Here is a 26,139-nt window from a genome sequence, read left to right as displayed (position 1 = left end):
CCATGTCTGCTGCAATTGATGTACTATAATTAATATATACTTTAAACTCTGCTGTTTTCAAGGTAATTAGGGGGGAATAACATGCGGGCAGGTTTGCCGATTGCCCTTTTTTTTTTTTTTACATGGGTGTCCGAGTCAGTTTGCGCGGACTAATCGCACGACTCATTGAACATCTTACAAACCTAGTGAGCATGTAATGTAAGACACCGCAGGGGTGACAGGCATACACTGTAAGGTTTGAACCCAAGATACAAAGAAAAAAAACAAATCTCTTCAACTATTGATCCAAGACCTCAAGTGCCGATTGCTCTTTCCCTGGCTTCGTCGAGGACGTGTATATATAGTATAAGAATTTGAGAGTTTATTAGCTTGCCATTTTTCAATTAAGAGAAATTAATTGTGTGCGGGGAAATTAATTAAATTAATTACCGTGTTATCCCCTAAGCATGAGGATGCGATGACTCTCTAGATTAGGGCTCAGTTCAGTTTTTATATATAAAAAAATAACTAAATTTTTTTTAAAAAATAAACCGGTTAAAACTAACCGATTTTTTATTTGATTTTTTTTTTAAAAAAAAAACTAGTGGCTCAGTTTAGCCCGATTTTTCTGGTTTAATCCGGTTTTTTTCGGTTTGGGTTCAGTTTGATTTTTTTTGAATTTCACTTATAAAACCAAACCGGATAGTTTTTTTAAAATTTTAATCGATTTAATCGGGTTTTTTCAGTTATTTTTTTTTTAATTTTCTTGATTTAATCAGTTTTTTTTTTACCCCAACTACTGTATACATAAGATATAAGACATCGATTCCTGTAATTTCTTTTAATAGAAATTGAAAAATTTTCATTTCCATGATTATTTCTAAAACGCACGAATTTATAAGCCCTTTTCTAGCTTACGAAAGAAAAAGAAAAATCCGCGATAGTTGGTGTGTAGAATTGGGTTCTGTATATATGACAAAATAAACTGAAAAAAAGGGGTATAAACATTGTTTTCACCGTAACACCGGACTTATTAATTGGACTCATTTTATTGCATTGCATATTACAACAATAAAATTATAATTTTACTCCTCAATCAAATAATATTTAGGTTTGGTATGGTTGATAATAAAAGTATAGTTTTTTTTTTTTTTAATGAATAATAAAACTATTAAAATACCATTAAAAATAAAATTAAATATATGCGTGGCATCTAGTGCCGGTTTTGGTTTTTCACTTTTGAATGCACAATAAAATTACTTAAATGCTTTTAAAGTAAAAAAAACAAAATTCATTCCAGTATCATTTTCTTCTTTCCAAGTTGTTTTTCTGTTATTTTTTTTTTTTATCAAAGGCATTATGGTATTTTAATTAATATTAAAATATAAAAAGTTATCAGCGCCTACCCGCGCTCTTTAAGCAAAACATGCGGTGTCCCCAAGAGATCAACACTGCCCTCCTTCCTAGTTTAAAATATCATCGTTATTAGTTTAAAATTAATCAAAATCAAAACAAAACTAATACATTGAATTCAATTTTATATAATTCAAAAAAATTAAATTAATTAACTCTTAATTTACAGAAACTCAAAACTAAAACCACAAATAATATAAACCTAGAATTAAATATTATATTAAACTAATTGAACTCTGATTTACCTAAATTAAACTCATAAATTGCAAAAACCCTAAATTAAACCAATTAAACTCTAATTAACCCCCCCTCCAAAAAAAATAAAAAAAAATTATACCCATAAATTTCAAAAACCCTAAATACATTAATTGGGTTAAACTCATTTAGGAATCTTATCGAGTAGGTTTGGGACTGACTAAATATCATAGCAAGGCAAGTAAAAATACAAATATTTTCAAAATGACTATCTTCTTACGAGGTGTCATTGCTCGTCCCTCCCTCCTGCTTTTAGAGTACAAAATCTGTACTTAGAGTTTTTAAAATTAAACCCATAAGTTTTCAAAAAACCGTGAAATCTTCGATAAAAGTGAAAAGGGCAATGGTTGAAATTTTATTTTTAAAAGTGAAAGTTAAAAGTGTAATGGTTAGACAATTATCCGTATATAGGCTTTATTTTTTATATCAAGTGCTGGGGTGCCATGTCACCTACAGCCCGCCACTTGTAAGTGCGGCGCCGCTACATGGTACGGCACATGTAGGTGGTGGATCCATAATTTGCTGTTAGGGAACTTTTTTTCCTTATTTTTTTTTCTCTCCCTGTGAATACAGGTCATCTTATTTGTACTTCAATTTTTATTATTTTTAACTTTTTTCCGCTTACTTTTTATTTAGTTTTCAGTTCTAATTTCTTATATATTATTTTTTTAAAAAAAGTTGGTCTTTACTTTTTAAATCTCTGAATTTTTTTTATATTTTTATAAAAATTTTTTATTAGTTTTTAATTTCATCATTAAATCCAAATTTATAATGTATTTGTTTTTTTTAATTTTATCTTTATTTTTTTATTAAAGTTATTTTTATTTTTAGTTTAATTATTGAATTAAGATTTTTATTTTCCTTCTAATTTATTTTATGTCTCAATATTCACCTTTATTTTTTTAATTACCAATTTTTAATTTTATATCCTTTTAGTGTAATTATTTTTTTCCTTGTTTTCATGTTTCAGCATTTGATTTTCTGGAGGTTAGGATTCGTAATTTTTTCATGTATGATCTTCTAGTCTAATGACATAATTCACTTGTTTGAAAAGTTTATGCGGGTTGATATTATTATTTTTTACTTATTTTCTTTTTTTGACTCGTTTGACATTGGGTTTTTTTATATAAAAAAATATTTTATTATTTTTTTTAATTTTTACGTTAGGTAATCATAATCTCATGATTCAGTTTTTATGTTAGGCAATCCTAATCTTGTGATCTAAGTTATAGGTTTTGTAGGTTAAATTGGGTTTGACTTGCTTTTTATTACGGGTTACATGTCTATTACACTACTTCGGGTTGAATCATGCTGTTATTTTTTATCTATTATTTATTCAGTTTATGTTTCCAAAGGTTTTCTCTCAAATTATAGTGGTTTTTTTTTTTTAAAAAAAAAAATACATGTTTACTTTGTTATTATTTTTTATCGTCTAATTAAAATAAACCAACTTATTAAATCTTGTCGAAGCAATAATCTGAGTTGTTAATTTTTCTTGTTCCTTCAAAATACACTTGCAGCACCTAGACATAAATTTTTACAAAAAATATATGAAATCCCCGCATAATACGAACCAACTCGTGTCTAGCGTGTACACGCACACGCACTTACACACATAGAGCAAGGTGGGTAGGAGGTCCCTCCCACTAAGTTTGAACTAGTGGACTTGTTCGCTTTTAGCATACCTTAGTTTTCAATACTATTATTTTTAAAATTGAACTAATTTGAGGGGTTGTTTATGATTTAAATAATAAGAGGTCTAGGTTAAGATGTGTTTCAAAAAATTTTAAAAAAAAAATTGATTTAATATAATTCGATTAAAAACTTGGGTTAATCAGCAATCTGGTCAGCCCAAGAAAAACCGTTGTTTTTTTAATAATATTATTTTTAATTTAAAAAAAAACATAAATTTATCTTAGATTAGCCCAAGTAAACTTCATTATTTGTTTTAAGAGTATGGTTTATCAAGAGTCATAAGTCAAGTTATAAGTCACCAAGTTACATCAATAATAATCATGAGTCATAAGTTTAACCACGAAAACTTTTGTTGCTATATTCCATGAGCTCCCATTGTCCTTTCTTCTTTTTTTTTAGTCATTGGCTATTAATATTACATACAGATTCGTTACTCTGCCCTTTACTATTCATTGCTCCTATAACTGTTACTATAATTGACTAGTTAATTATTTATCAGAAAAAAAAAATAGCTATCAAAATTAGAAATCGAGACATTTAATTCGAGGCATGGGTCCGAGCGGATGGGAGAGATATAGCAGCATGAAATGCTGGTACGTTTCATTGGCTCATGGCAGCTTGATTGATTAGAGCATCACAATTGACGGTGGACCTCTTGCCAACATCAAGTATTTTTATTTACCCTAACCCTAACCATTTAACCTGTATTAATTCAAGTGACTTCTCTTTATATATGAACGATAAGTCGTTTAATTTGGGATCCATTTTCATTCCACTAAACATAAACATAAAGTATTACTTCAAAGGTATGAGTCTTTTACTTTGTAAGATTAGGTTGTTCATCCTCACGTATTATTATGGATAGATTATGAAAAAATTTATGTTTTTTTAATTTAATTCACAAACGAATCTTAATTGAAAAGCAATTGATTTTGATTTTTTATAGACACATGGGATTAAAAAAAAGAGGGATCGAAATGGAAAAGACGTCAAATATGAGTGACATGCCATAAGTTTTGTAAAAAAAACATTTTGGTTCTTGAACTTTAAAAATCATGTAAATTATATAATTTCAGTACCTTAATATTTTTTCAATTCAATTTTAATATAAAAATTTATTTTTGTTATTTTTAGTCCTGATTGAAAGAGAAGAGAAAAGAGATCGTTGATTCTAGCTATAGAGAGATAAAAGTGCCATTGACATTGATTTAGACCATTCAAAATGGACTATATTTATGTAAAATGGTTTCATTTGATGAGGAAGTTCATATTAAGTGTTTTTATACCTCTAAAGTTCATGAAAAAATATATCTGAACTTGGTTGATTTTGGTTTTTTGGATTGATTTTTTAAGGCCATAAATAGATTTATTACTACTTATACAATGTTTTATAGGTATTTTGGGTTTAAAATAGGTTGAAAACAAGTTTTTGGATTAAAAAAAAAAAACTTAAACCCTAGTTTTGTGGACACCACAATTGCTAAAATGTAGCCTGACAAAATGGCATTTGCTTTTTTTTTTTTTTCTCTTGAATTCTTATTGTTTAAATTAATGAATTTTTATGGTTTTTTTTTTCTAAATTTTTTTTATAATTTATATTTAAATCAATACCCCTTCACTCTTTCATTTTGTTCTAGAGAGCCTCTTTTAAATGATGACATTTTTTTAGTTATGTGTTTAATTTTGAAGAGTTTTTTTTTTCTAATTTATCTATATCTTTTTTTTTTTTTTAATCTTTTGCATGGATGAATTTTATTTTTGAAAAAGAAAATTTAGATAATATTTTTAATATATGCAGTATTGCATGATGATTTTTTTTCCTTTTATTTTTATTCCATAAATTTATCTGTGTTTCTATTTCTATTATCGTTTGCTTAAATAACAAATTTTAAATATTTTAAGTTAAATAAAATTTGAAATCAAACACATGACCAGGTAATTTTTATCCTATTTTATTTTAGAAATGAATCTCATCATAAACTCCTTTACTTTTAGTATTTAAATCAGGAAAAATATTTTATTTTATTATAATTTTTTTAAAATAAAATCAGTTATTTTTTAATGGATTTGATGCTTTGTTTTAAAAGTAAAATCTATACCAGTGGAACTTAGAGAGAGGGAGAGGGACACAGCTCTAAGTAGTCAGTCATGAAAGACAACAGCTCTTGAACCAATAGCTGATGCCGCCTAAAGGTCATTCCATTTCCTTTCTCTTTTATTACTTGGACAAAAGAGAAATTGCACACACGTGCACCACATAGTGGTTAGTATTTAACATGATTTAAATCACCGACTTACCTTCAAAGTAATTCTCAACGGGGTCCTCAAATATATTTTTCCCATATGGATCTCTATTTTATTAAGAATTATTGACGAAAAAATCAATTTGTCTCAAAATAAAGCATTATTTATTTAGGTAAGAAGCATGGAAAAACATCGACAAGTCTAGATGTGATGCTTAACTGAGAATTTCCTTGGAGACTCAGCTGCAAATGTACTTTTTTGAAGGACCTACTTGAGAATTGTCCAGGACTCCGGGGCCTATATAGTCTTGACATAAACACCAAAACTCACAATTATCCATGCATGGAATGGGCGGTGAGGATCATTGATCAAAGAGCTGATCAAGGGACAAGGGCGGTGATTTATTCATGGGTTTGAAACTGTGCTTGATCGGGGCTTCGAGCTTCAGATCTCAAAAACAGATGGAGACATTTACTTGGATGAATACATGCTAATTAATTAGTAGCATTCAATCTGGGCATATTTTTCAGATGGCAAGAGCTTAGCTACCTTTAAAATAAAAGTACTGTGAAATAGTCTCTTTCCCTGTGAATCTCTTATTTAATGTAGAAAAAGTACATACACCATTCAAGCTGTTAATATCTATATGCAATTTTTTTTTTTTATAATGATCGAAGAATTAATTAAATGGTCAGCACAAAAGAAAAAAAAGTATAAATTAAAGGAAAAAAATAAAAGAAGAGTGAAGGCTACTCTTACTCCTACATAAACGACATCATCATAGCCTTGAGAAACAATATATATAACATAGAATCCCCGCAAACTCAGAAAATGAATGATTCATAAACAGATGCAACAATAACCCTAAAAATTCACCACCTCCACAATCAATTCCATGGCTTTGAATATGATATTTACTTCTCCATGTCAAATTTATTCATGATAGGGTAAGTCCTTGATTTTGGTTATGATTTTTTATCATGTGTATGTTTAGTATTATGATGTAATATACTTTTCAAAAAAAATTTTTAATTTAAAAATGCATTATTAATATATATATATATATATATATATATTTTTTTAATATCAACATGTCAAAATCATTAAAAAAAAAATAAAAAAATTAATTAATTTGATTTTTTTTTTCCAGTGAAATGTGTGTTTGAAACTTGTCTAAAAACAAAAGCTATTGCACATTCAAACACCAATCATGTTTTATAATATATACTCATAAAGGTATTTTAATGTGTGAGATCAACAATAAAAAGTGAAAATTTAATAATTAGGATAAACAAACAGTTATTTTTTTTAAAAAAAATTGTCGAATAATATTAGAAAAAGTTCTATTTCAGAGTTCTTCACTTGATGGTAGAAATAATGTTTGGAGTGATCTTTTCTTTCACCAAATGTTTTTAGTTTTGCAATTGGGAGAAGAAAGCCTCACATTATCAGATAGAGGTTTCGGACGTGTTAGGTAAAACATTTGAAGGGACTTCGTCGTGATTTTTAATTTTCAATCAAAGTCCATCCCAAATCTATTTAATTAGTAATTGAGTAAATATATTCAAAGTGATGGAGCTCAAATTAAAGTATCAGAATAAATCTTTTGAAGGAGTTTTGGCTGCAATCATAGTTGAAACCAGCAACTCGTCCAATTGAGGGAAAAAAAATCATTAGTAACTACAGAAAAGACAAGAAATGCTGGTAAGATGCATTTCTTTTTCATAGTTATCAAAAAAAGAAAAAAAGAAGAAAAGGGCTGAATATTATCGAAAGCTAGCGGTGTATGCACGGAAAAAAGTGAAAATCAATCAAGTAGAGACCGCAGCTGTGAAGAGATACGAAGTGATGTACGGATCAGTTGTTTAGCAAATTGGTTTTCTGGCTAGCTATAAACCCTAATCATTGCTCGAACTCACAACTATGATCAGTAAAGGCTACGAGGAAACTATTTACTACAAATCTACATACGTTGAGAATGTTTCAGATTTTAATGTATATATTTCTAACATTCGAAAAATATATACATATGTTTATATGTTATGATGCTAAATAAATGACAGTAATTTCTGCATCATCTGGGTTCTCTCTGCCACCATGATTTTTCTCTCCTTGGAGGTTACATTTTTCCCTGGAGAGATTCTAAAGCAAGAGTTTCTGTAAGGTTGGAGGAAGAAGGACAATAATCTCCGTACATGTAGCAGGATTAGGAGAGAAATTTGCTAAAAAGTGGAATCCGCCACTGTTTCGAGTGGTCAGATGTGTGGACGTCTAGTGTGATGGTGTTAGACAAGGGTGTTTGCCAAGTTAGAGGTGCTTGTCGTTGATCAGGCAATGAACAGAAACCTGGTTTGCCATTTTCTCTTCGAACTTTTCAGAGGGTATTCTGGTCACTTACAGTAAAGGAACTGTCATTCAAGACTACAGTCTCAAGAAACAAAATTATGTTTTTCCCTTCAATTTTTACCCTCGAACCTTTTCCTGTCTCCATCTCAACCTACTCTACCCAACCCCTTGCCATTTCCCACAAGCCCTAACACATACAGCTCTCTCACTCTTTGCATCGTCATCGACCAATAAGAGTCGAGTTGCTCCACCTTTTTAAGGTAAAAAAGAAGAGGAAAAAACAATCACTATGCATTTTCCAGACCCAAAAACAAAAAAGCAAAAATCATAACCTTAATTCAAGCTTTTCTAGTATTTTTCAGCATTATCAAGAGAAAGAATCCTTCCATCCCTTCACTTCCATCATCAGTCTTATCATCCTTTGTTACCACTGTTTCCAGCTCCACGCCTCTTTCTCTCTCCCATCAAAAATGGAAATCATGTAATACCAACCAATGATTACAGCTTCTTTTGTTTCATGAGTCACTTCTTCCTTCTTGGGTCTAGCTAGTATTTCCCATCAGCAGCAAAAACATAGGACTATCCACTCTTTTGTAGGACTATAAGCAACAACCAAGTTTAGGTTTTTGTTTTCGGGAGAGGCAAACCCTAGGGAAAAATAAGTGAGTGGAGTGATTGTAAGGACAGGAAACAGGAAGAGGAGAGGCCACCGCCACCGCCACCGCCACTTCCAGCACCAACAACATAACCTGAAGCATCAGAAAGATCGAAATAACTCAAACAACATTCTCCATGAATTCAATCCCAGAAATGGAGAGCTCCAACTCTGAAAACATAAGTTTCAACAACATAGGCAACAGCCCCACTGCCATGTCAGTCTCAAACTCTTCATCACCGTCCTCCTCCACCGCTCCAAGTCGCTATGAGAATCAAAAGCGCCGAGACTGGAACACCTTTGGTCAATACCTGAAGAACCATAGGCCCCCTCTTTCTCTTTCCAGGTGCAGTGGTGCTCATGTCCTCGAATTCCTTCGCTACCTTGACCAATTTGGCAAAACCAAAGTACACACTCCAATCTGTCCTTTTTATGGCCACCCAAACCCACCTGCCCCTTGCCCCTGCCCTCTCCGCCAGGCCTGGGGTAGCCTTGATGCGCTTATCGGACGCCTCCGAGCAGCCTTCGAGGAAAATGGAGGCAAGCCCGAAGCAAACCCTTTTGGAGCTCGTGCTGTTAGGCTTTATCTTCGTGAGGTTCGTGATTTGCAGTCTAAAGCAAGGGGGGTTAGCTACGAGAAAAAGAAGCGTAAGCGTCCACCACAGCAACAAATCCAATCCCTGCCACTGCCACTTCCACCACCTCCAGGTGCAGCTTAACAAAAAGAAACAAAGAGTTCCCTTTATCAACCAGTTTACAATACTACCGCTCTTTATTGTTCTTAATTTTTCTCTACCCGTATTTTTGGTTATTTTGTTTTAGTATGTATGAGTTATATGGCATTTAGTATTTAGGGTTAGCCTTTCTCTCTCTTTTTTGGGTATTTCTCTGTTTGCTTTGGATATATGGAAACGATGGCTAGCTAGATCTGCAGATACCACGAATCTACTTTTGATGCCAACAACGGTAGTAATATTACTAGCAGTGGGACTAGCAGTAGCGGTAATAGAAAAGTGGTGGTAGAAGTGATTGTACTTGCATTTATGGTCTATGTTGGAACTGAGAGTGCTCATAAATTAATGTAATATTCATGTATGCCAAGCCATAGATTTGCAGATCATCATGTTCTTCCTCTCTCTTTCTCCTTCTTTGGACACTAGCGCTTGTTATCAAATTCTTTGAGGGTGTTATGGAAATTCAGTCACATAGTGGTTAAAGCTTGAAAGACATTACATAAGAATCATATGTCAGATGTCTAGCACTCCTACTGTTGTTTTAATGGTTGGGTTGCAGATGCTTGGTCAGTTTTTCATTTCCTCTGCAGAGCCTCTGACTTAATTTTTGCCCTCTTGCCCTGCTACTTTAACTGCCTTGCTGTCTAGAAAAAACCATAGGAAATTGACATTAAATATTATTCTTTTAATTTAGTGCCATGAAAGATTTATACCAAGGCATCAACTTGGGTGTAGATACATAAATATATAGATATGTAGCCTCTTAGGATACTTTTCTTATCACACTCTTGTAGATGCAGTCCTTGTGTACCAATGAATTGATTTAATATTCAGAAACTTGTGCTGTTTCATTTAGTGTTGTCATTTCATCAGTCGAGGGGGAAAGATACTGAAAAATGTGGCAGACAATGCAAAGTACTTATGGCTTCTGAGATTTTGTTGATGACAATTTTAGTATTGTAATCTATCTTCTGTGTCATATAATTGATCTCTTCACCAGTAAATTCCTCCGGCCATTTCCCTAATTATTAGTCAATCTCAGATTAGTTTCTTCTTCTAGGTTTTTTTTTTGGGAAAAAAAGAGAGGAGAGAGGATCATCAGTCGTCGAGTCAAAATTACTTAACACTCACATGAACCTAGCAGGAAACAGTGGAATCTAGTTAGGTTTCTAGTCAAGTCGAAAAAGTTTTGTTAGTATAAAATTAGAAGACAAGACAAAAAGGTCTTCATTCAAGATCTTGCCATAATTGATTCAAAATCACTATATACTAGTATACTAGCAGGTGACTAAATACAAAATAAGCTGAGAAGCCATGCATGGAGATTCGAGGAGGTTTTGTTTGATTTAAAAAAAAAAAAAAAAAAAATTTGATATTTTAAATTATTTTGATGTGTCTTAAAAATAAATAAATAAAATATTATTTTAATATAGCAAGCTAATACTGAGTCCTCTAAAATAGATTATAATATGTGTTAAAGCAAGAATTTGCATCATTGTTGTATGCTTATTATTATGTAAATAGAAAATTAGGGAACTAACTTTATTTAATCAAGAAAGATATATGCTAGTTTCTTTTTTGATAATAATCGAAGTTTTATTGATTTTTCAGAAAACCATCAAGTTCGTGGGATTTTGAGGTAGAATATTATACAATCAAATAGAATCAACAAAATAAACTTCACTAATTATGCTATGAAGCTGACATGAATAGAAATATTCTCTGAAACTAACATAATTAACTTTAGTTGTTTGTTCAACCTATGATACCGGCAAACCCCTCTGAATAAATCACCCTTATTGTAAGTAAAATCCATGTCCAACGTCTTCAACCAGAAAGATAACTTTTGTAGTATAAAATGAAATATTGTATTCTAGTTAAGAACTTTATCCTGAAATATCTTCTTCTTTTATTCCAGCCAAATACACCATGAGATTCCATATGATAGCATTGTCGAGGCTTTGCTTTGAAACTCCCCTTAACACTGAATTCCCAAACGACCTACTCCACTATTTGAGGCATACACCAGTTAAAGCCTAGCTATTTAATAATACATTGCCAGAGCCTCCATGAAAGATGGCGGTGAAGCAATAAGTGTACTGCACAAGGACACAAACCTTGACTTGAATTTATTAAATTCATTTTCCAAAGAAAACCCCTCTTGTGCATGATCTATCTTGTAGAAGTAACCATAAAAACATCTTAATCCTAGGAGGAGCGATTCTTATCCATAGCAGTGGAGTGAAAGAAGAAGTACCCAGAAATTCAATGTTATCAATAGTCGTGCTGCTAGATTTGACTGCATATCCTCCTTGTTTATGTAGCTTCCATTGTTTTAAGTTTGCCCTATTTGTATCCAATCTGATCCCATATATCAAAGTGTAGAGTTGTTGCAGCTCGGATTGTTCTGGAGAGTTCAGGCTACGGCTCCAGTTGAGTTTCCACATCCATCCCCTGTTATTATGCTCCCCCATTATTGCTAAATATTCTGATTGAATTGTTGAGATCGTATAGAGAAATGGAAAGCACTCTCTCAAAATAGCACATGGCAACCAATATCTATCTGTCAAAAAACATGAATTGTGTTGATAATTGAACTAATAGCAGTCCATGTTGGTGATATAGGGTTTTTAAACAGTGGAAGGCCATTAATGTAAGGAGGCCAGTACATGGTAGTGATGAGATTCTGCCAACCTCCTTCATTACTATTATCTAGTCTTCAAAGCCACTTAAAAAAGCATTGCCTTGTTTTTTCCTTGCAAAGAGCTGCCTGTACCCGATCCATCTTTGTTTCTTCCCTTGAAAAGCACTTGCCAAGCTACCTTGCAGATATTTCTTTCGATAGATACACCAGCCCACAAAAATCTTCGTTGTATTGAGGTGATCAACCGAGCTACAGCCCTAGGCATGAGAAAGATAGACATGTAATACAATGGAAGAGATGAAAGGACACTTTTGAAGAAGACGGACTCTCCCTCCCTTGCTTAGCAGCCTCCCTTTCCCTTTTAGCGATTCTAGTGGAGTACAAGCTTCCATTTTGTTATGTAATTAGAGGATATATTTGTTTCACTAATCATTTGGGTTTATTATGTGATTAGCTGTGATATGATCTTTGTTTTGGCCCTATGTATAGTAAATATTAAATCATGGATCAAAGTATCTTAGATTGTCTCCAAATTTAAAGCATTTTATTTGCTTGACAATTACAATTGTGTTGTAATGAAAATTGTACTTCTCTAATACGTTTGCAGTCATATTATTCTTTTTTTGGTACAACACTAGCATCTTTAGCCTTGTTAATTATAATTACCACAGGTTCTCCATGAATTTTCAATAGATTTTTTTCTGCCGAAGGTTTCTAATATTAATTTGTGAATGAGCATTGGGCATAAGGTTTGGCTACTTTCTAGCATATATTATTAACGTTCCTTTTCCTTTTCTTTTTCACTATACACGTCACGACAGCGGTTCAATTGAAGTTGTATATTTTTGTAAGCATAGTATACTAGCATTCCCATATTTTAAGCAAAAACACGAGCTTCGGAAGGGAACGAGGATGACTCCATATGCCAATTTCATGATTTTAACACATAAAATGTAATTTCTGAAACTTTTGGGAGCTGTTTTTGCTTATATATGTGTGTGTGTGTGTGTGTGTAGGCACACACGCTGCATTAACAAAATGTAGGAAGGTTGCATGTTTTAACTTGATTTTTTTATGCGAAAACCATTCTTTTATTGATTGAAGTTCTATACTTTTATGGCATTGTTACTGTGATTCAACCAATTTCAGCAGCAGTTTTGGCAGCTGTAACGCGTTTCTATAGAAAATTTATGAGTAAAAAGTAACCTGCGCTAAACACAACTTAATATTTGCCCTCCACTTCCCATTATACACAAGCCCTCTCTCCAGGCCGCAAGAGGAGGTAGAGCCACACTGTCTCAATGCTATCATATCATCATTATCCAAATATATAGATCATTGACCTTTGTGGGATTTTATGCTTTGATGTTCAAAAACAGCGCAAAGAATCTTTCTGCATGACTGATAATCTAGTCAAATTACCACACATTTACTCGGTTCAATGCTGAAATCATCACCCTAAAATAGTGATGGCTTGCTTTAGCACTAGCTAGAATTCTGCGAATGGGTAAATCATTATTCTGCCCCCAAAGTTTCAGCAACATTCCACTTTCATCCCCCAACTTTAACTTTTAATACATATAAAGTTTTGATTGATAACTGACGTGCAGTCGGAGGAGTGTTAATTCTCTCCAGCATTTTCTATTATTTTGTATTTCTCAAAGTTATAATTTATAATTTTAAAAAAATTTTCTTTTTAAACCGCAATTATAAAGTTATTACAATACCAAACATAGCATGATGATGGATTCTTCTATTTTGTTTTAGGTAGAATGAATAATCAATTGAATGATACATTTCCCTTGTAAAAACATTTTAAAAAACAATTTTCATTACTATCTCTAACACCCCGGACATAAAAACAAACAACACATGATGTTAAATAAATAAATAAAATTCTCAAAACCAATGCTGTCATGGAGGCACTGAATTAGGGTACGCTTCAGCATCAAATCTTCCCTCTCTTTTAGAATAAGCACAGACAGGCTGTGTGTGGTTGAGTGTTTATGAGCCAGAGATGGAGAAAAGACGAGTATTATTGAGGCACTTGTTCCGGGGATAGCTACTGCCTGGCTACTGCTTTAAAGCTCGTGTCTCTAGTCAAGGCAACGGTTGACAAAATGCATGGAAGTGGGTTTTTAGGCAGCATTATTGGCGCCCGATGACGAAACAATTAGCACTTAGCAGAGCTGCTAACGCATGCCCTCGCAAATTGTCTGAAAAAACAAACATTAATCACACGTTTTCTGTTGCTACACTGTTTGCTTTATTTTTCTTCTTTTATTATACAAGTTTATTCATTTTAATTCGTTGATCCCGTGACCTTGGTTTTGTGTCAATTGGCGAAAATATCCTTCAGAGGCTTTTCATTTCACGTATCTCTCTATTCACAAACTAATTTGCAAGAAAGAGTCTTTGACACACAATCAAGCACCAGATTAATTAGAATTTACAATGATCAAAGTATAAAATTTTTATGTAGAGGTATAAACCGTACTAACCAAAAGAATCCAAAGTTAGTGAAGGAAAAATGATTAAAATCTAAAAATTAACCAGGAAAAGATTAAAATAAAAAAAAAATCTTTTGGATATTATAGTTTGAAAGCTTTTCCGACCTCAACTTGTTACTACAAAAGAAGCTCACACCCCTCATTCTTTTTAATGTTAAATTAAGTATGTGAGGTGTGATGCATGCGAAAGCACAAAGAATAGTAGTAACAAGCATATTAAAGATAGAATTTGATGTACGACAAGGATTATAAACACGAACTCTGAATTTATAGTTTTGTTCTTTGAAATAAAATGTAATGAATTCCGCCTCTTTAGGAGGCTTATAATTCTTTTAAATATATGATAAAAAAAAAAAAAACAAGCTTCACTAAGTAATAAAATCATAATCCCATAACACAAAGGAAAGTAACAGAAAATCCAAAATAAAAAGTAAAATCTAGTAAAATCAAGGAAAAATAATAAAATTAGCTCAAACAAGATCAACAAAATCTAATTTGAGAAAATTCTTGTAATGAATGAGCCATACTTACCAATCTCTTATTAAATTAGGTCTTATTATAAAAAATACACTGCTAAATCTAAGGCCGCGAATATAGAAAATTATGTTTATAGCTTTGATCATGTATAAAGGGTTTTCTCGGGAAATCAATTGTTTTCAGGCCATGGCAACCTATTTGTACACTTGATTTGGCAGCATAAGTTTGTCCAATATATATTTACCTCCCCAATAATCGTATGATTTAAGACAAAAGATGCCTCAGAAGGACTAAGCACTGCCTCCTCCACGTTCTTCACAGTTAAAAACTACTCTACTCCTGTAATTCTAATCTCTTCCAACAGAGAGCCTCTTCTTTTCGGCGTTGCTGCGGCAAAACGAGTTGAAGAATCCAATCACGGTTCTTAGTGCCATTGATTATTTCACTTGCTGCTGATCATCCGTGCTCGAAACCGTTCTATATGAAACTGGTTTACCCCTTTGGATTATCACAGCTGGGTATGGAGACTTCCGGTGAGATTATAGCAATTGAAAGAGAGAAACCGGCACAAAAGAAATTACAGTACTATATTCTTAAAAATTATTAAAATACTTAACAAGTAATAGAAATGTACTAAATTTAAACTAAAATAATAAATCTTAGTGAAGTTGTAACTTGTAACTTGCTCAGTTCGATGTGTCATCAAGATCTCAAGAAATCAAACACCAGCATCGACACAAAATTAAATAACAAATAAAAAACTCAAAATAACAACCACATCATTGTCTTTTTCTTTTTCTCTTTTTATTAATGCAAGTGTCCGGGTTAGTTTGTTACTCGACTAATTCCACGGATCCTGAAATTAATGACCATGTAAGCTTATAGTTAACTTGAAATTTATAAAATTCAAACTAATGATCTCTAGAAAACAAATTTAAAACATGATTAGTCGAATTACATCTCTCAAAATTATTTTATCTTTTTCATTTGTTGCCATTATATAAGCTAATAAAAGGTAGAAGGTAGACAACCCCTTAATTTTAATTACTATTGATTGAAATTGCATTAATCCATAAATTAATCTTGCATTAATAGCCCTTAAAACAGATTGTTTGATTTGATTTAGTAAAGCAAGTTTAATTGAATGGGGCTCTGATTAGATTTAAAGTTCTTATGAAAAATGATTTTTTGACTTTATAAGTATATTTGATAAAAATGACTAAAATCAGTTTTTTTTTCTAAGAATATATATATAAAAGTTCACTGGTTAAAAGTTTATTGATTTTAGTTTTCAATCAAATACAAATTGGACTCCATTTTATCATAAACTTTTTGATTTAAATAGAAAAAAATTATTTCCAATCAAATATATTTATAAGTTAAAAATTAAAAAATAACTTGAATTTATTTGAAAAATTCATATCAACCATAAACTTAGCAGCGAATCAAAAACAAATGACATTTTATTAACCAGTGGTTCAAAGGATTGGACATCTTTAAGACTTTAACCGTGAAGAAATGGAACTTATAAACAAAATATACGTTATATTCGTCTTCAGCAATTCCACCAAAAGTGATGTTGTAACCCATTTTTGGGTCCCCATGAAAAATAAAATAAATAGCCAAAAGAGGTTAGAAAAATGACAAGAGGCAGAAGCGCCCGAAAAATGGTCAGAAAATTGGTCAAGGAGTATAAAAGATACAAAGATTGGATTCTTGACAATATTCTTGAAGGATGGAGAACCTATTGAGAAGGAATTTTGAATTTTTGAGGAGAGAAAGCCCAAATTTGGATGTTTATGGGTTTAATTGGATTTTTATTTGAATTTATAAGAGATTTGATTCCAAGAAAAATTGATTTTTAAGTCAATTTGGGCTTTAATTTGGAGAAATGTAAGTTCTGGGGCCAAAATATATTTTTTAGGAATGTATTGGGTCAAATCAGGGGCTTAATTGCATAAATATTGAAGTTTAAGGGCCAATTAGGGACTTAATTAAGAAAATCCGAAACCAGGGACCAATTTGGAGAAGGCGCAAAGATAGAGGGGTCTGTTTGGAATTGTTTCAGGGGCTTAATTGAAGAAATTGGAAGTTTATTGATCAATTAGGGGCTCAATTGCATAAATCAGAGGCCAAGGACCAAAATGAAAAAGGCGGCCAACAAGAGGGGCGGGGACCGAATTTGAGGGACTGATTGGAAGTTTAGCCATTTAAATGAAACGGCGCGTTTTACCCAAAACGACGCCGTTTCATTAAAAAAAAAAAGACCAGAACGGTGTCGTTTTGAACGACACTGTTCATCTTCTCCTTTTCCCCCGTTTTAGCAGAACCGAAGGCAAAAATTTCGAAAATTCTCCCGCGTCTCTCTCCTCGCCCCCACCACCGCCGAAAGAGCCGACCAACCGTTGCGTGATTGAAGGCGCACTAACCATGGTCTTCCCACCCGTTCTGCCCCTATAAATATAGAAGAAAACCGAAGAGAAAAAACGGGAGAGAGGATCGGGAGAGAGAGGGGAGAGAGGATCGGGAGAGAGAGGAGAAAGAGAGGAGAGAGAGAGAGAGCGAACCGAACACTTGGAAACAGCCGCAGCGCCGCCGCCCGGAGCCACCGTGCACGAGCCACACCACCGCCAGCGACCACCTCCTCCACGCCAGGTACATTTTCTTCCCCCCATTTTTGTGTCTTCTGCAGGTTTGCCTCCTGCATGCATTCTGCATGCAGGAGGCGGGGAAGAAAATTAATTCTTCCCCCGCTGGGGCCCTGGGGCTGCTGGGCCCAGCCTTTTGCAAGTCTGGGCCGGTCTTGGCCCAGACCGTAGGAGTTTTTTCGGCCCGAGATCGCCACACGTTTGTTTTCGCCCGAGATCCAATGTTTCGGGCGAGATCGGCCCGTCTCTTTTTTGGGGCTGAGCCTGGCCCATTCATTTGGGCGGCCCAGCCCTATAATATATATTATATATTATTATAAATTATAATATATATGTGTATATGTTATAATATATATATATATATAAAATATTTATAATAAAAATCTGAAAAATCTAAAAAAATATGTTGTTTTTTCCTTCATATATATATATATAATTTTTAAGGGGTTTTGTTTTTTTTTTATATTGTGGAGGTATAAAATCAGTATTTGAAAATTATCTGATTTTAGTCGAAACACCAAAATTTTCAAAATAAATTTTTTTTTTTTTGCTTTCAAAAAAATTCTAAAAATTCCTTAAAAATGTTATTGATTTTTTTTGTACATCTTTTTAAAAATGACTTAATATTGGGTTGTATTTTTATGCTGTGGAGAATACAAATTCAGTATTAAAAATACCCGATTTCGTCAAAAAAAATAATATTTTCTTGCGTGTTGCATACGGCCAATACACTAACATGTTTTGAATGTTCCTTTTATATATAAAAAAAAATATTGGAAGTTTTTTTTGAAAAGTGTGTTTTCGCATGGATTTCTTAAACACAAATCATTTTCTTGCATTTGTGGATTTTACAACCTGTTTGTAAAACTCCAAAGGGTATTGGCCAATATTCCAAAAACTATAAAAATCTTATTTTGGGAGGAGAAGTTGTGGTTATTGTTCACCGCTAATGTTTGGATGAAGAAATCCTTAAAAGGACGAACATCCAAAATATATATCGGAGTAATAAATCAACGCACATGTTTGAAAGAAGCTTTGGTTGCGATCGAGAACATTTCAAAAATTAAATTTTTTTCTCCATGGTTTATGAGTCGGGAAAAGTAATTGTTTTTTAAGAATTGTGAAATTTCTTCGTTTTTTTTTATTCTCTTTTCCTTGCGATTTACGAGTTGACGGGTTTAGAAAACACCAACACCATAGACTATAGAGCAAACCAAACACCAAGCAGCTTACCTCAGGTAGGGCGTATTAGGGGTGCTAGTACCTTCCCTTTACGCAACCAGTTCCCTTGCCTTAGAATCTCTGAAAGACCAGTTAGGGTTCCTAGTGACCAAAATACTAGGTGGCGACTCCAAAAGAACCAAATCCTTAGAAACACAACGAAAATCGCCAGCGATGTCGTGCTTTATAATTTTTTGTGGGGTGTGACAGAATGGCGACTCCACTGGGGATGTTAGGACTAAACTTGATTTGTTTGTTTATGTTATATGTTATTGGTTTTTGTTTTCTTATGATGTTTTTGTTTAAAAAGCTTTTAGCGTATATCTTTTACATTCTATCATACATGCCATAAGTCATGCATCACTTTATTATTATTATTATGTTTTGGAGGGCACACACATTGTAACTCTAAGTTTAAGTGGGGGACTAGCAGCTTGCCTTATGACTTGAGTCAAGGCTTTAAGTTTGTGTAAACCCCAACTCTTTGCTGAGTGTTTAGACTGATAGTGATTGGTACACGTGCCATCCCACTATCTGCTGGACCTCCATATCGCCTTTACGAGGGTGATCACTGGAACAGCAAGAGACCCTCTTTTAGAGACCCTAGTAGTAACCTACCCTATGTCTCACGTAGAAGAACTAGAACCTATCCTTAGGATGTATGTTCCATAATATCTTTTGCAAGTCATACATTCATACCCAATGAATAAAGCATTTTTATCACAATCATGCATTTTTTTTCTCATACATCTATGCATGCATCGCCAGATCGTGAAACATAGGTCCCACATCCAGAGTCCACCAAAACCCGATCCAGATCAAGAATGGAAAACAAAGAAAGAGCTCACTTAGAGTCGCACTACCAGACCGAGTTGGGAATCTGTGAAAAATGAAGTTTCTCGATTGACCAATCTGCTTGAGCAACTTTTAAGAGCCAAGAACGGGGAGGGAATGTCTACCCAACCACCTATAGGAGCACAGTCAGTTCATGTCCCGGGGGGTATCTCAGAACTTGGGGGCAGATTCAATGATTGGAGCAGCACTTTGCACCCTGCCATTCCCATTCAGCCCCCTCAAGCTCACGTCACAGCAGATGGGCCCTTCCGATAATAGGTCCACCGGATTTATGAACGATTGATAAGATATCAGCCTTGGAAGAAAGGTTAAGAGCAGTCGAGGGAAATGACTGGTTTGACCCCATGCGAGCGTCTGAAATATGCTTGGTACCAAACATCACGGTACCAAAAGATTTCAGGATACCGGAGTTTATAAAGTACACTGGGTTGGAATGCCCAAACACTCACCTTCGATCTTATTGCAATAAGATGGCTGAGGTGATTCATGACGATAAGTTACTGATCTACTTTTTCCAAGACAGTCTATCGGGGTCGGCGCTAAGTTGGTACATGAGGCTGAATAATGCCAAGATCAAGAAATGGAAGGATTTAGTTGAGGCTTTCCTTAAGCAATACAAGTTCAATTTGGAAATTGCTCCAGATCGAACGAGCCTTATGTCAATGGAAAAGAGAAGCCAAGAATCAGTAAGGGCTTATGCGCAAAGATGGAGGGACGAGGCCATGCATGTGCAACCCCCTTTGATAGAAACGGAGATGGTGGCTTTGTTCGCCAATACATTCAAGGCACCCTACTATGAGCATTTAATGGGTAGCTCTTCTCAACATTTCTATGATGTTGTACGCATAGCGGAAAGAATCGAGCAAGGGATTAAAGCTGGACGCATAATTGAGCCATTGGAGACAAAAGGTTTTTTCGGAAGAAAATTGAAGGGTCCCGTTAACAACTTCGAAGGTGGGTCCAATGACAAGATAACGGATTCATATAACCCACAAATACCTACCTCCCATGTGGCCCACATAAACTTTAACAAACCTTTTTCCCTCTAATCGAGCAAATGGCAGTCAAACACCCAAACAACCACCAAAGACCAAACCCAAGATACGTTTCAGAAACAACTACCGGCCATTACCCATGCCTCTGAAGGACATATATGCAAACTACTGAGCATTGGACACGAATAGGCTCCTATCCCTACATTACCACTACAGTCACAGTCCCCATCTGGTATAAGCCCGAGTTGACTTGCGAGTACCATGGGGCTGGTATTCCCGGGCATTGCCTTGAAACGTGCTATGGTTTCAAGAACAAGTTGTTGGAAGCTCATCAAGATAGGATGGGTGTCATTTGAAGATACACCCAATATCATTCAAATCGCATCGCCACAGGTGACAAAAGTGGGGATAGGGGATAAAGGGTTGGAAAACCTTGGTCAAGAATCGTCAATAATGAAGAAGGCGAGATCAAAGGAGAAGACAAGGAAACGCAAATGGGAGAAGGAAGATGAAGCATTGCCTCGGTTGACTTTCCACACACTAGAAGAAGTTTCAGAATCGGGTGGACCCAGGAAGCTTCTTGTAGTTTTCAAAATGTAAAACAACTTTATTTGCCTTAGCATGTTTTTGTCATTTGCTTTTGTCTTGCTTTTATTTTCTCTAGTGAGCAATTCAGAGCTCATATTGTCAGCTACAGATTTTGTGTTTGTCATTTAAGCCTACCTTTTCTTTAAATAAATGATGAGATTATGCACTTTTTAAACAAGTTTAGTGGTTACAAATAAAGTATCATAAAATGGTTAATATGAAACTTAAGAAAAGCTACCCTTGAAATACACTTACCTCTGGACTTGATGTGATAATTGATAAAATCACCTGTAAATTTTTCTTCAAGACAAAATAAGAGTTTATCAATCCTAAACAATGTGCATTTTTGAAAAAAAAACACATTTATTGTCCTTTTCACTCTCTAATGAGTTTTTTTTGTTGGTGTTTTGTTTTGAGTACGCCAAAATGAATTTCTTCTCTATATAAAAACCCTAGACTAGGATCGCACCCCTACACTGTGGGCAAGACGAGATGTTTTATGAAAAGTTTAGAAATTGGACGGGACGAAAACCAAGCTAAAGCATTTGACAAAAGCATGACAGAGAGGCAAATACAAGTCATACATTTTGAGAAAAGGAACTACTTGAAGAAAGTCAAAGACTTCTTCTCCAAGAATATGATAGGCAACACGAGAGATAAATCCAGCATACGACTTCAAAAGCAAGTTCATGTTAAGAGGGAGTCTCAATGAACTAGAAGAAGAGGCTGGGACCTATGTTTCAAAACCAGGTAAAATGCATGCATTGAATCTAATCATAAATCATTGCATTATATATTTTTTTTTGGATCGTTACAGGAGGAGATTCTTAGCGCATTCCAACAAGATTATGGACGAAGAAAGAATCATTGAGATGATTCTAGAACAACAAGAAGAGAAGATAATGGTTTTTCAAACCCTGCCAGCAGGAAGAACGACATCGATAGCATTCGGTAAAAAGAAATCACCAAATGGGATTCCAAGTTGTTGAGATCGACAGAAGGGATCTTGTATTTCGATGGAGGTCGCCAGAAGGGACCTCATATTTCAGCTTTGAATAAAAGGAATCGTCAGATGGATTCCAAGTTGTTTGAGATCGCCAGAAGGGGTCTCGTTTTCGATATTCATCAATGGAGGTCGCCAGAAGGGACCTCAAATTTCAGCTTTGGTATAAAAGGAATCGCCAGATGGGATTCCAAGTTGTTTGGCTAAAGGAGATCGCCAGAAGGGATTCTCATATTTCAATGAAGGTCGCCTAGAAGGGACCTCATATTTTCAGCTTTGAATAAAAGGATCGCCATCAGATGGATTCCAAGTTGTTTGAGATCGCCAGAAGGGGTCTCGTTACTTCGACTTCATCAAGGAGGTCCCAGAAGGGACGTCAATTTTCTTAGAAAAAAGCATTTTGTAATAAAAAGAATTCTTCCCCCTGGGTAGGTCAGCTCACCCATACAATGAGACCATTCATATTTCTTCTGGGTAGGTCACCCAATTGTGAGTACCATCAATTTGGCTCTTGGGTAGGTTCACCCATACAATGAGACCACCCATCCTTGGTAGCCCATACAGAAGGGGACCATCGTATTTCGTGGTAGGTCGCCAGCAAGGGAGACCCATACTTTTCAGCTTTGTCACCCATAAAGAATCGCCAGATGGGACCATTCTCCAAGTTATTTGGGTAGGTCACGCCAGAATGAGGATTCCTCCTGGCGTATGTCACCCAAAGAATGAGACCACTCTTCCTTTTTCGGGAAGGTCACCCATCACAATGAGACCATACTTTTCTGGGTAGGTCACCCATAAGAATGAGACCATCTCCATTTTTTAGAAAAAACCTGGGTAGGTCACATAAGAATGAGGCCATTCCTTCCTTGGGTAGGTCACCCCAAAGAATCACTCTTTCCTTTTTGGGTAGGTCACCCATCACAATGAGACCATACACTGTAGGACAGTAAGTCACCCATAGACAATGAGACCATTCTCCATTTTTTTACCTGGGTTAGGTCACCCATAGAATGAGCATCATTCCTTCCCCTTGGGTAGGTCACCCAACTAATGAGACCACTCTTCCTTTTCTGTGTAGGTCACCCTGGTTTATCACAATGAGACCATATTTTTTTTTCTGGGTAGGTCACCCATAAGGAATGAGACCATTCTTTTTTTTTATGGGTAGGTCACCCATAAGAATGAGGCCATTCTTTCCCCTGGGTAGGTCACCCAAAGAATGAGACCACTCTTTACCCTTTTCACTCGGGCAGGTCACCCATCATAATGAGACCACATACACATTTTTTTTTGATTATGAGTAAAGGAATCGACCAGATGGGATTCCAGGTTAAAGGAGATCACCAGATGGGATCTCGGATGGATTTCCATATTGATCAAACTAAAGTAAGAATTCAGAGGATCGCTGGATTAAAGGATCTCGAGATGACTAAGTTTTGATCATAGTTTTTTGGGCCTAAGGAGGATTGTTATAAAGGACAAAGTTTCAGATCAATCAAGCTTTCGACCGATCAGTTTCGGGAGTTCCCGTTTTCGGTTTATCTTTATAACACTTACTGCGCAAAATCCATGCTCCGTAAGTATTATAAAGAGGGGCATCTGTTGTAACCCATTTTTGGTCCCCCTGAAAAAATAAAATAAATAGCCAAAAGAGGTTAGAAAAAATAACCGTAGATGGCAGAAGCCTCAGCCCCGAAACATGGTCAGAAAATTGGTCAAGGGAATTAAAAATACAAGGATTAAAAATTTTTGACAGTATATTTCTTGAAGGATGAAAGCCCTATTGAGAAGAAAATTTGAATTTTAGGGAGAAAAGCCCAAATTTGGATTTTTATGGGCTTAATTGGATTTTTATGACTTAATTGGATTTTTAATTGAATTCATAGAAGATTTGATTCCAAGAAAAATTGATTTTTAAGTCAATTTGGGCTTTAATTTGGAGAAATTTAAGTTCTGGGGCCAAAAATATATTTTTTAGGAATTTATTGGGTCAAATCAGGGGCTCAATTGCATAAAATATTGAAGTTTAATGGCCAATTAGGGACTTAATTAAGAAAAATCCGAAAACCAGGGACCAAATTGGAAGAGGCGCGCTAAATGGAGGGGTCTGCAATTGGAATTCGGTTCAGGGGCCTAATTGAAGAAATTGGAAGTTTTTTGATCAATTAGGGGCTAAATTGCATAAATCAGAGGCCAAGGACCAAAGTTGAAAAAGGCGGGCCAACAAGAGGGGCGGGGACCGAATTTGAGGGACTGATTTGAAGTTTAGCCATTTAAATGAAACAGCGCGTTTACCCCAAAACGACGCCGTTTCATTAAAAAAAAAAAAAAAAAAAAAAAAAAGACCAGAACGTGTCGTTTTGAACGACACTGTTCATCTTCTTCCTTTTCCCCGACGTTTAGCAGAAACAAAAGGCAAAAAAATTTGAAAAAAACCTCCCGCGTCTCTGCTCTCTCTCTCGACCCCACCACCACCACCTTAAAGAACCGACCAGCCATGCGTGATGGAAGGCGCCACTAACCATGGTCCCCACCCGTGCTGCCCCTATAAATAAGAAGAAAAACCGAAGAGGAGGAGACCCGAAGAGAAGGAGAGAGAACGACCCGAATAGAGAGAGAAGAGCAGAAACAAACCAAGAAGAAAGAAACCGAAACCGAAACCAAAAAACAAACCGAGGCAGAGGAAGCCACTGAGAAGCCACAGAAAACAAACGGGCGGAAAAGAGGAAGAGGAAGAAGTTTTCTCGCCGCCGTTTAGCAACGACAGCAACACCGCCCGGAGCCACCGTGCCGCGAGCCACGCCACCGCAGCACCTCCTAAGCAAACCGCCTCCTCCACGCCAGGTAAAATTTCTCTTCCCCCATCGTTTTTGTTGCAGGCGTTGCCTCCTGCATGCAGAGTTATGCATGCAGGAGGCGGGGGGAAGAAAATTAATTCTTCCCCCCGCTGGGCGCCTGGGGTGCTGGGCCAGCCCGATGCTGGCCCAGCCTTGCAATTCTGGGCCGATCTTGGCCCAGACTGTTAGAAGTTTTGTTGGGCCGATTTCGCCCAAATCCATTTGGGCCGAGGTCGGCCCGACCCTTTATTGTTTTGGGCTGAGCCTGACCCATTTATTTGGGCCGGCCCAGCCCCATATATAATATATTATATATTATTATTATAAATTATAATATATGTGTGTGTATATGTTATATATATATATATATATATATATATATATAAAATATTTAGGTTAAAAAAAATATATAATATTTTGAAAAATCTTAAAAAACAATATTGTTGATTTTCTTGCATATTTTGTAAAAAATGCGTTTAATGTTGGTTTGTATTTTTATACCATAAAGATAACAAAATCAGTGTTAAAAAATACCCGGTTTTCGTCTAAAACATCAAAGATTTTCAGAATAAAAAAATGTTTTTGCTTTCAAAAAAATTCTAAAAAGTCCCTAAAAATGTTGTTGTTTTTTCTGCATATTTTTATTAAAGTGGATTAATATTGGGTTGTATTTTTTACCGTAAGGATACAAGCTCAGTATTAAAATACCCGATTTTCGTCAAAGCATAAAAAAAATTGTTTACAAAAATGTGTTTTCTTGCGTGTTGCATACGGCCAATACTCTAACATATTTTGAATGTTATTTTTTTTATAAAAAAAAATATATTGGAAGCTTAGAAAGTGTGTTTTCGCATAGATTTCTTAAACACAAATTATTTTCTTGCATTTCTGGATTTTACAACATGTTTGTAAAACTCCAAAGGGTATTGGCCAATATTCCAAAAACTATAAAAATCTTATTTTTGGAAAAGGAATTTATTTATTATTTACCGCTAATGTTTGGATAAAGAAATCCTTAAAAGGATGAATATCCAAAATAT

General features: G+C 34.8%; 1 protein-coding gene across 1 annotated transcript; it reads left to right on the top strand.

Moving 5' to 3' along the window:
- The first annotated feature begins 8,210 nt into the window (after positions 1 to 8,210).
- LOC118049396 (protein LIGHT-DEPENDENT SHORT HYPOCOTYLS 3) lies at positions 8,211 to 9,707 on the top strand. Its single transcript, XM_035059392.2, has one exon. It carries the CDS (start codon positions 8,725 to 8,727, stop codon positions 9,304 to 9,306), a length of 582 nt encoding a protein of 193 aa, XP_034915283.1. The 5' UTR covers positions 8,211 to 8,724; the 3' UTR covers positions 9,307 to 9,707.
- Positions 9,708 to 26,139: the final 16,432 nt, after the last annotated feature.

This window comes from Populus alba, chromosome 2 (assembly GCF_005239225.2).
Source record: "Populus alba chromosome 2, ASM523922v2, whole genome shotgun sequence".
Taxonomy (NCBI): domain Eukaryota; kingdom Viridiplantae; phylum Streptophyta; class Magnoliopsida; order Malpighiales; family Salicaceae; genus Populus; species Populus alba.
This window is presented reverse-complemented; position numbering and strand designations above follow the sequence as displayed.

Coding starts and splice junctions, on each gene's coding strand:
- LOC118049396 (XM_035059392.2), top strand. CDS start 8,725: ATGAATTCAATCCCAGAAATGGAGAGCTCCAACTCTGAAAACATAAGT.